Genomic DNA, 10,722 nt, shown 5'->3' with positions numbered 1-10,722 from the left:
AATGGTTGGTGAAACCAGTGGATGTGTCGAGCCTAGTTAAAGCTTATAGCGAAAATATTATTTTGTTCAAAGATTTATCTGGCAGCGTTATACTACGTCCAGCAATTAAGAAACAAAATTTCGACACAGACTGACAAAAAAAAATAGCAAGAGATAGTGTCCTCACATGAATCGTCTGTCACTGCCACAAAACGTTTTAACTGCTTTTTTTCTTATTTATCGATATTCCTTTCGGTGGATTAACAAAGCAGGCTCTTGCACGGTGCGTTGCCAAGGAGACAAAACACGACGTGAGGTGGCCTCTGCGTCCAAGGTTCCATCATCGAAGACAAGTGAGTTCGCGCGATACACAATCCTTTATTGGGACGCATATACTGCAACGCTCACACCCACCTTCATCACTGCCTTTTCAGTCCTTCAGGAGTTTTTGATACCAAACTTGGGCGTCAACTCTCGTGTTTCAAAGAAGCATTCTATGATGGTGGCAGCTATAGCCAAAGAAATTACTTTTGTACACGGAGACATTCTAGCTCAGACATTAATCAGATAAGAACACATACAGAGCTGATACCAAGCTAATCCGTTACACGTCTATGCTAAGCACATAATCTTTATGATAAAACTCTCGGTTAAGTTATGCGAGTACGCTTTAAATAATTTTTCGACCTGTCATGAATAGTTTCTTTCAGTTGGGCACTGAAAATAACAGTGCCAAAAAAATGTTCACTGATAAATAATGTTCAGTAAGAGGAGTTCCGGAAAAGAACTGTGACTCTTGTAAATATTGAACTACTCTGAAACAAAGTGCATCACTACCGGAAGCTAAAAATTTCCTATTGCCATACAAAATGTCAGCCGGTTCGTTATCTTGAAACGCATTTATTATCATTTTCCGCCTCTTCGCGGACAGCGTCCACAGGTACGCCAGCGCTGACGTCACGCTGAGGTGACGCTTACGCCACCGCCGCCAGCGCTGACGCGGCCCCGTTCCACGGCCTCGCCGGCGACTGAGTGCATTCACCGTTGAACATGCACCATATATGGTCTTCGGTACGGTCCGTGCAGTATGCCTTAGTGCGCTCGTGTGTCTGTAGACTGCATTGCGACTCACGAAATGGCGTGGTGGTTGTGAATGCTTATGCTCTCCTCCGGACTTGATGCACCATGCATAAAACTAGTGCTAGTTATGCAACACGGACCAGATTTATTTCAAACTATGCAATAAAATGGCCACTCGCGGGTCTGCAAACCTTCTTTTCACGACTGAGCCGACATATGATGTTCACACCTTTCGGGACGCACGAAGGAATAATCTGTTTTGTTTTGTTTTGTTTTATTCCCGGACAATCAGACCATTCAGCGTTGTGGAGGCGCCAGCATGTACCGACTCGAGGTCCCATTCTGGTCTTCAGGCCCTGAGGATGTCCACTTTGGACTCGAGAGCCTTGAGCGTGTGACCCGCACGGTAGTGCTCCTGCAGGGCGCGAAGGAAAGGCGAATTGTAGTCGTGCTCGATGTCGTGGTCCACCAGGTCTGGGCCCAGGATCTCCTCTTCTGGCGTCATGCGGAGCCCGATCGTGTACTTGATCAGCTGCGAAGGGCACGAAAAGGCACAGGGAGTCCTAATCTGGGGAGTGGTGGATACATCCGGATGCTGCGCGGAGAGCCCACCTTCACCCTCGCAGGCTTAATTTATTTTGGTCTTCGTGTCCACAGACTCTGAAGATGATGAGGCAGCAACAGAAATGATAACAATGATGATGAAGATCCGACTCTTACATTCACACGTTGAACATATTTCGTTCTTTGCAGCGACAAAGTGGCTTTATGGATAGAACATGAGCCAGAGCTATTACACTGCCTCGAACTTCATGAAAACAAATTAAATTTAGACCAAATAGTACTCCGTATAGCATAGCGCTATACTATACTATACTGTACTATACTATACCATACCACACCATACCGCACTATACTATACTATACTATACTATACTATATACTATACTGTATACTATACTATAAAAAGCTAGTGCAGACTGGCTGGGCAACTCGCTCAGTGGGGGAAATTGACGTCATCACTCCGTAAACTCGATCTGCATGCTGCTGGTTTGAGAGTTGACAATAGTTTGGAGTTGGGGGCTATTCAGTGCGAGATCGTGTTAAGAAAATACCGCGGATACAGGGCGTAAAAATAATTGCGTCAGTTTCTTCTTATACATCCTGTCTCCGCACTGTTTCCTCAATACAGTATCTGGACTGCGGAAAGAGAGAATTGACTCCCGACTGCTTCTCCCTCTCTCTCTTTCCTAGTAGCACATGAGCATGTCTCACGAGAAGCAGCAAGGCCGAGGCGCCGACCGCCCATGCGATGATGCATCCGGCGGCCACGGCCTGCACGGCGAGCAGACTGGCGTCCCCTCCGGCGGCCAGCAGCCCCGATCGGCCACGCGTGTAGTCCAGCAACGAGTCCCGCTCGGGGAAGAGGCCGATGGCCAGCAGACCCCAGAGGCCGCACACGCCGTGCGCGGCGAACGTCTCCGTGGGGTCGTCCACGCGCAGCCGGTCCAGCAGCGGGATGGCCGCCAGCACCAGCAGAGCAGCTACGGCCCCCACCACCAGCGCCGCCCAGGGGCGGAAGATGGGCGCGCCGCCTGCGGAACAACGCCGAGCGATGACGCCGCCAGCAGCGATGCGGGCAAAATGCGGACTTCTCATTTTCTCAAGACCTTGTACGTCAACATCACCATCTGCCTAGCTAGGTTCACTGCAGGGTAAAGGCTTCTTCCACTGATCTGCAATGAACCCTGTCCACAGCCAGCTACGGCCACCGTATCTTCGCAGGCTTCCTAACCTCATCCACCCACCACTCTCGCTACCGTCCCCTGCTGCACTTGACCTATCTTGGAATCCACTTCGTTACCCTAAGGGACCGTGAGGTTACGTTAATTACCTTCGCATTATATGCCCTGCCCACTGATTTCGATTTCTTCTTGATTTCCAGTATTACCTACTTGCATGTCTCCTACCTTACCTGACCTTGTTTACAACCTTTGTCGAAAGTCTTCATGCCAAATTGTTCGCCCTTGAGCCGCAGAGCGCAGCCCCAAAGACCGAAGGAATTTGAAAAGTTAAGATGAGGGTCATCCTCAGCCTACAAAAATTTAGAGTTTCTTGAGGTGTCATTATTGCAGCACTACTTTGCTGAAATGCAAACTAAGTGGTTGCCCGAAGGCGTTTGACCAAGACTGTACAATTGCACATGAAAGGATCGCTTGGGTTTCGTATGCCCTTTAATACAGAAAGAATGAGCCTAGTTTAGATTTAAAAGTAGATGGAATAAGACGTTTACTACACCTACCTGTATAACGAAAACCAACCGAAATAATGAAGAAAGGTGGAATTTGGTTGACTGATATCTGTGAAAATTAAGGGAAACGACAACTAATTCTAATGTAAAGAAAGAAGGAAAGACGAGGTTGAAATACAGTGCTAAAGACAGTGCGAGACGCATAAGTAACCATAATGTCGACGCGTCGAACGGAGGAAAGCGATCTTAGCGCGTAGAAAGTACCGACCTTCTAACGCTCATCAAACTAGCGCCTCTGCAGCGCACCTTCTAGCTTCGGCAAAACACCCGGTAGAGTGCTGTTATAACCAGCACCGCCACAAACGGTGTAGGGGGAGAGGGGGCGCGGAAATTGAGGCCCCCTGGTCGCATTCAGAACCGGATGAACGTATGCAACAGCTGCCGTTGTATGACATTCAATCTCTTCTCTTCTCCGCGTGCTTTTCGGTAATACAATCGAGCTTTAAAATATTCTCGGACAAATCATTCTAAGACCAATTCTAAGGCACACGGGCCAAAACAAACCCACTTCAAATCCGCGTAGATGCGAAGTACTGAAAGTTCACAAGAGAATAATTAAATCTCGTAAAGGGAGAATAAGAGACGAATTATATCATCTCTCTATTTATTCGGCCCATAATAAGTACCTGATATCGCCACAAGTGACCCCATGACGGTATTCATGAGCCATGAGACGTCGTGCTGGCCTTTCTTGAAGATAAAACTGAAAAATGGAAAGAAATGCGATTAGGACTATATATAGGTAAAAAATGATTCTCAATGGACTTGTAGACAGCAACATGTTGCGCCCACTTAAACCATTACAACCAGCGTGGGTAAGGCGTTCTATGTACAAGTGCGTACAAAAGTAAACGTAACATATGATCCGTTTACATATCTGTTCGAAATGTTTTTCCAATGCATATAGGTTTAAATGCATCAGCAAGCTCCTGATTAATGCAGATTTGGTCTGGTTTTATAGATTTTGGCGTCCCAAAGCAGCTCAGGCTATGAAAGGTGCCATAGTGAAGGGCTCCGGATAATTTAGACCACCTGGGGTTCCTTAATGTGCACCTACATCGCACAGTAGACGAAAGTCGCGCGTTCGATCCCGGCCACTGCGGTCGCATTTATATAAAGGCGAAATGATAGATGCCTGTGTACTGTGCGATGTCAGCGCACATTAAACCCCAGGTGGTCGAAATTACCTGGAGCCCTCCACTACGGCGCTCCTCAAAGCCCGAGTCGCTTTGGGACGTTAATCCTATAAAATCAAACCTGTACACATTTTTCAATAGGAATGCTTCTGCTGTCTAATATTTTTAATGCGCTGCCTTATTGAAATTGCCAGTTATGGTATGTGAACGTTGGAAGTGAACGCTTGCGCTTTCTCATGGATGAACAACATTTCTTCATTTCTGATAGGGAATGTGTAATTACCTTTAGAACAGAATAGCATGATGCGCTTAGTTATGTCCGCATCTGTACATCGCCGTTATAATAAGTTCATATGTGTCATATCACACGGTTAACTGAGCCAATAGGGAAAGCAAAGTTATAATAAGGCACTGAGTGTTTTTTTTTAATACCCAGTAAACTACGCATAGACATTGCGTTTGTCGGCGAAATTACAGCAGCATACGTTTGCTTTGCCCATAAGCCGAAGTTGCATGTGGAGTCCACGTGACGAACCTCATGGACATTCCTACGAAGCCCCCAGTCATGGACGCCAGAATGGTGGTCACGGACGCTCTGAAAAAAGATTAGGGTAAGGAACTACTGAGAAGCTACAAGCGTAGTTCGTGTGCACGGAACATGAGCTGCGATTTGTCCGAGGAGCCCGCGGCTATGTGTATACCATAGAAGTACGCTCCGGCTAGAGTGCCCATAAGCCATTGAAGAGCTGTGCATGCACAGCTCTGAACTAAGAGACAACTTTCGTCGCTGACTAGTGATACATTTTATTTTCAATTGACGTTTTTTTTTTCTTTCCTTCTGCCTTTAGAAACTCAGTATGCGCCTTAATACGGCCGACATCTCGCGCATCGTTTTCTGCGCACTAAAACCTACCAGCTTTGCATTCCAAAGTAGCTGCTCTAGATTTTTTCAACAAAAATGGGAGAATGGACAGAGAAAATTCAGCGAGACAGACACAGGCAATGATCGTCACGCTTACCTCGCCGAGTACTTCCATTTGTTTCGCACAATTCCCATCGTGCTTCCAGCGCTAAACCCTAGCCAGCCCCACCTGCATCAGGGAATTTCAGTAATACGGACGGAAGAGTTAGAGGCTCGAAGCCACGGGATAGGCACGGGCGCCGTACCACAGCATGAACAGTCCGAGCAGGGCGTTGGTAGGATTTCCCAGAGGTAGGGGCGCCGTGCCGGTGTCGTAGCGACCCAGCCGCGGACCCAGCACTACGGCGGCCACGAGGCCCACGCAGCCCCCGAGTAGGTGCACGACACCCGAGCCGCCGATATCGACGGCTCCCATGCGTGCCAGGAAGCCGCCCCGGTTCCAGAGCCATCCGGCGGGCACGCAGTACACCGCCGTGGCCAGCGCCGAGAAGAGGCAGTACGAGGTGAACTTGGTGCGCTCCGCCATGGAGCCCGACACCAGCGCCGTCGACGTGGTCGCGTACGCCAGCTGTGTACACAACGGTGCGTAAGAGGCGAGTGCTCGATCGTGCCACGGGAAGAGGATGGGGCTCATGGCACAACGCACGGCCACTGTTCTTTGCTGCTGGAAGTTGGCTACAGTGGTCCCACAGCGTAGCACAAGAGACAGTGGAGGTTTTGACAGAACAAGTCCTATATAGATGGTACAGTGAACTTTATTATCAGGAGCCACGGGACAAAACGAAATGTTTAAAACTTGTCTTACACAAAAGTGCTGCCCGAGTGGACTGCACGCATGAGTTCTGGTGAATCAGCCAGGTAGACACCCAATCGGTGCTACCTAAACTATTAAGCTGTCTGCTTCAACTTAGCCGATTTTTGTCGCCGTATGAGCGCATGTGCCTGAGGCGCGCACGACAGGCACTTCTTTGTCTTTCTTTACCGGCGCGGTACACGTGTCCATCCACAATAAAACAATTACCAAGCCTCTCTTCTTTGTTTGCGACCTCAAAGGAGTCAGTCATGAATATGAGGCGTTTCCCGTGAACATTGGGCAGCGATCTGATATGCGCAAGAGCAGATCTCGGAAGTCTCCATTCGATACAGGCACTTAACCAAGTGTCACTGGGTGAACTGTACGTCAGACAACCATGGCGTGACTCGAGACAATGCCATGAGGGAGCAGATTAAGCAAACAATGAACCGGAAATTAGGATAATTTCCTTCCCACCACTGCACTTCCTGGTAAGGAAATAGGACACTGGAGGTCACAGGATTCTCCAGACGTTTACTTTTCCAGGCGGTGGAAGCTGATCGGGAAATAGGACATTGGGGGTCACAGAATGCTCTAGACGTTTACTTTTCCAGGCGGTGGACGCTGATGGGGAGGACATGCACGCTGATGGGGAGGACATGCAAGATTTCCCGGACATTAGCAACTAGCGCCATCTGTTGGCCTCCAGTGGCGAACACCACACAGATCAGCTAGATTATTTTAAACTAATAATTTATATAAATCTAGAGAGTCCCGGAAGATTCTGCGCGCACATAGGAGTATCATGGCAAGCCCTTGCTTCTTGCCGCTAATTCTGTCCTATAAAATGGTTCCTATGCTCTCACCAACTATTTCCGATGGCCATAAAAAATCAATGCGATGTACCAAACATTCTAAATACCCGCGACGATTTTGTACACACAGCGCCATGCAGCTCATGGTAGCAGCCGTGCATACTAGAAGCGTTGCCTGAGCTCAACGAGGAAGAGACTATGAAGAAAGGAAAGGGAGTAACGGTCTGAATCTGTGGAAATTTACAGCGCTCACTGAGGGAAGAAATAAATGGGGTGAAATTGAAATGAACATTGTTTTTTTAGGAAATGAAATGGCCCATTAACTGTCTCACATCTCGATGGGCACCTCAACCGCACCGTAAGGAAACGGATAAAGAAGGGAGTGAAAGAAGAAAGGGAGGAAGAGGTGCAATAGTGGTGGGCTTCGGAAAAATTTCGACCACATAACGTTGTTTAACGCGCACTGATATCGCACAGCACACTGGCGGATTTTGGGTGAAGTCAGTGCACGGAGGGCGGAGTGACACAAGTGCAGGTACAGTCCTGGTCAAAAGTCTTAAGGCCACAGCGTTCAGCTGCAGCGAAATGAATGTTCCTAGAATGCTTCGTGCATAGTACCCTTCAAAAAACAAGTCAAGCAGGGATCTTTTCTACCGCAAGAAGAAACCTTCTGCTAGCATTTCAAGGTCATTCGGTCTTTAATAGTGCCGCAATGCCTCTGTTATAAGGCTGGAGCAAAAACCTTTGACCTTAAGACTTTTGACCAAGACTGAACAAGGCCTGAGGCATGTGGATACAATAAAATTAATACTTCGGACAGTGTCGGAATTCACCCTATACCATCAAAACTGCGGGCGCTCCTGCGTACTCGCTACTGAGTGTTACGCATACATCGTTAGTAATGGACGCTGCTCTTTCTACGAAGAAAAAAGAATAAGAACAGCATTGGGCCAAACATGCATCCTCTTTATCTCGAAGACTCAAGTCTTCTTTCATTACTTGGACACATAACACGTGTACGCCGTGCAAAGCGTCGCGCATAAACGTGATATCGGGTGCTGGCGAACCTGGAAGACGAATCGCGAATAGCGCTGTCCCATGTGACTCTCGTCGGCGCTGGTGAAGAACTTGCCGAAGCTGAAGTACGGGTTCTTCATGGGGTCGAAGCCGATGCCGTAGCCGACGGCCCAGAACATCAGACCCCCGAACAGCACCGTGGTGGCGTTCTTCACCAGGATGTTCACCTCGTTCTTGCGCGACACGAACCCGGACTCGAGGAGGCCGTAGCCTGCGCAGTTTGAAACGGTGCGAACACACGCACTAGCCGTAAATAGAACAGTCTTTGATGAGGACCTTGTCACGGCTGTCACCGTGGAGAGGTTATCAGGGGTCGGAGACTCTAGCCTCACCACTCTTCAATCTTGAGGTTAAAAGCGTGTAAATCGAGTTCTATCCCGAGATTCCCGCAAATATTTTTATTTTATTGCTTCACTTCCACAGACACATACATACGCGCCCGCACACACACACACACACACACACACACACACACACACACACACACACACACACACACACACACACACACACACACACACACACACACACACACACACACACACACACACACACACACACACACACACACACACACACACACACACACACACACACACACACACACACACGCACGCACGCACGCACTCAAACGTTCTAATTGCACGTTCAGAAACGCACATCTGTTGAAAACGTGCAGTAAAGGTTAAACATCGACACATGAAACATATCGCGCTCGGTAGTATACCGTTGCTCATATGCACTGAGCCCGTGGACTACAAAGGCATGGATGCATGAAGGCAGCATGCACGTGTTCCTTTAACTGACTGAAAAAGAAAGGAAATCAACCATTTAAATAACCTAAGAGACGCATCCAAAAACTGATATAAACGCAAAAAGCAAACGGAAAGCTACATTGAAATAGCCATTTGTTTTTTTTTTTCCTCCCACCCTGGAATCGGCCAGTGGCGTATGTGATGTGTTACATAGCGTACAAAAGGAAAAGAAACTGCAAGCTGGGATTCCATCTGCGATGTATCCCTCGCTATGTTGAGAACTAAAAGAATAAGAAAATGAAGAACGTAAAGGCGAGTTATATGGCTAACATTCCTGTTAAGCGGTAGAAACCGCGCTAAAGGAATGCCATACAGTTAAGATGGCTCGCGTCCTGTCCACCTTTGCCAGTGTCTTACGTCCCTTTAGCACTCCATCTACCTCCAAAGAAAAATGAAGCGCATCTGCCTGCACCCTTCACGTATAACGGGCTCAACGCAATCATAACGCACAGCAAACAAGCCGAAAGAGTGGAAAGCAATTTTTGTTCGCTAGTAGGTGAAATAAAATTGAAAAAAAAACGTAAGGAAAGCTACTAAGCAACCCCATAATCTGCAGAATGACTCCCCTGATTTTTTTTCTGGGAAAGGACGGGAAGGGATGCGATGTTAGAGATGGACAAGTTTTAGAAGACGTGGTTGCCCCCAAAAAAAAAAAATTCGTTGTTTCGTTATATAGAGGGTGATTTTCTTTAACCTTTACAGAATTTTATTTCAAAAACTGTGAAAGACGCGTCGACGCGGTCTGTTGAGCTGGCTGGATTGTACGGCAAGGCGGGCATTATATATACCACATAGGGATCAGTAACTCAACGATTAGTTAACTGAAGTTAAGTGATAAACTATTTATTTCTGATTTTCAAAGGCAAGGTTACATTGCGAAATTAATGGCCGTCAACATCGAAGGTGAGTTGTGCTTTTAAATTTTCCTAATCGGCAATAAGTTTCGAAATATCGAACATCAAAAATACACATTTGAAAGCTCGTTGAGCTGGCTTTCCCGCATTGCAATTAATAAAATGGCGTCTTTCGCGCGTATGCATCAAACACAGGCGCATCTGGCGTATTTGATGATGCAGAAGTAGTTAACTTGATTTAGGCGACGATACCACGCGCAGCGACGCCATTTTATGATTAGGTAATGCGGGAAAGCCAACTCAGCAAGCTTCGATATTTCTGACCACATTGCCGATCAAAGAAATTTAAAAACAGAGCTGACATTTGATGTTGACGGCCATCAATTTCGAAATATAACATCGTCCCTGAAATCAAAACTAAAAAGGTCATTAGTTAATTTAAGGTAATTCTTCATTTAATTATTGATCCATATGAAGTTCGTAATGTTCGCCTGTTGTACAGTACAGCTCAGCAGACATCACCGACGCACCTCTCACAATTTTTAAAATAAAGATCTGTAAAGGTTAAAAAAAATGACCCTGTATGCCAGTCATGTGGTATTCAATCCTGCGAATAGAGCATGCATATTCTCTTATGCTTCCTAGCTTTTCAGTGATCTGAAATGCTACGAATAAACAATTTCTTTTCAACGAACCCTCATCCCGCAAAATTCTGAGTGCACTGCAGAAGCAGCAGACGCCTCTGTTGTATATACATGTGCCCGTTTTGTATGCCAATCTTCAGCGTCCATGTAAGGCGAAGATTATCGGATACCACAAAATCTATGCCCTCGAACCAGCATTTCATGCTCGTGAAATAGTGAATATCGCTTTTCCGCTACGTGGCAGATCTCACTACACCATGATTCGGTCACTGGAAATCTTCACTACACCTCCGCCG

The 10,722-nt window shown here is 47.0% G+C and overlaps 1 protein-coding gene across 1 annotated transcript; it reads right to left on the bottom strand.

The window, feature by feature from the left end:
- Positions 1–1,408: 1,408 nt before the first annotated feature.
- LOC144095284 (putative ammonium transporter 3) lies at positions 1,409–5,954 on the bottom strand. The gene is made up of 6 exons (XM_077629062.1): positions 5,674–5,954; positions 5,526–5,597; positions 5,042–5,101; positions 3,997–4,073; positions 2,335–2,654; positions 1,409–1,591 (listed from the first exon to the last, which is right to left on the bottom strand). Exons 1-6 carry the CDS (start codon positions 5,952–5,954, stop codon positions 1,409–1,411), a joined length of 993 nt encoding a protein of 330 aa, XP_077485188.1.
- Between the last annotated feature and the right edge of the window lie 4,768 nt (positions 5,955–10,722).

The sequence above is a fragment of the Amblyomma americanum genome, chromosome 6 (genome assembly GCF_052857255.1).
Source record: "Amblyomma americanum isolate KBUSLIRL-KWMA chromosome 6, ASM5285725v1, whole genome shotgun sequence".
NCBI lineage: Eukaryota > Metazoa > Arthropoda > Arachnida > Ixodida > Ixodidae > Amblyomma > Amblyomma americanum.
The sequence above is the reverse complement of the archived record's forward strand: the minus strand, read 5'-3'. Positions and strand labels throughout refer to the sequence as shown.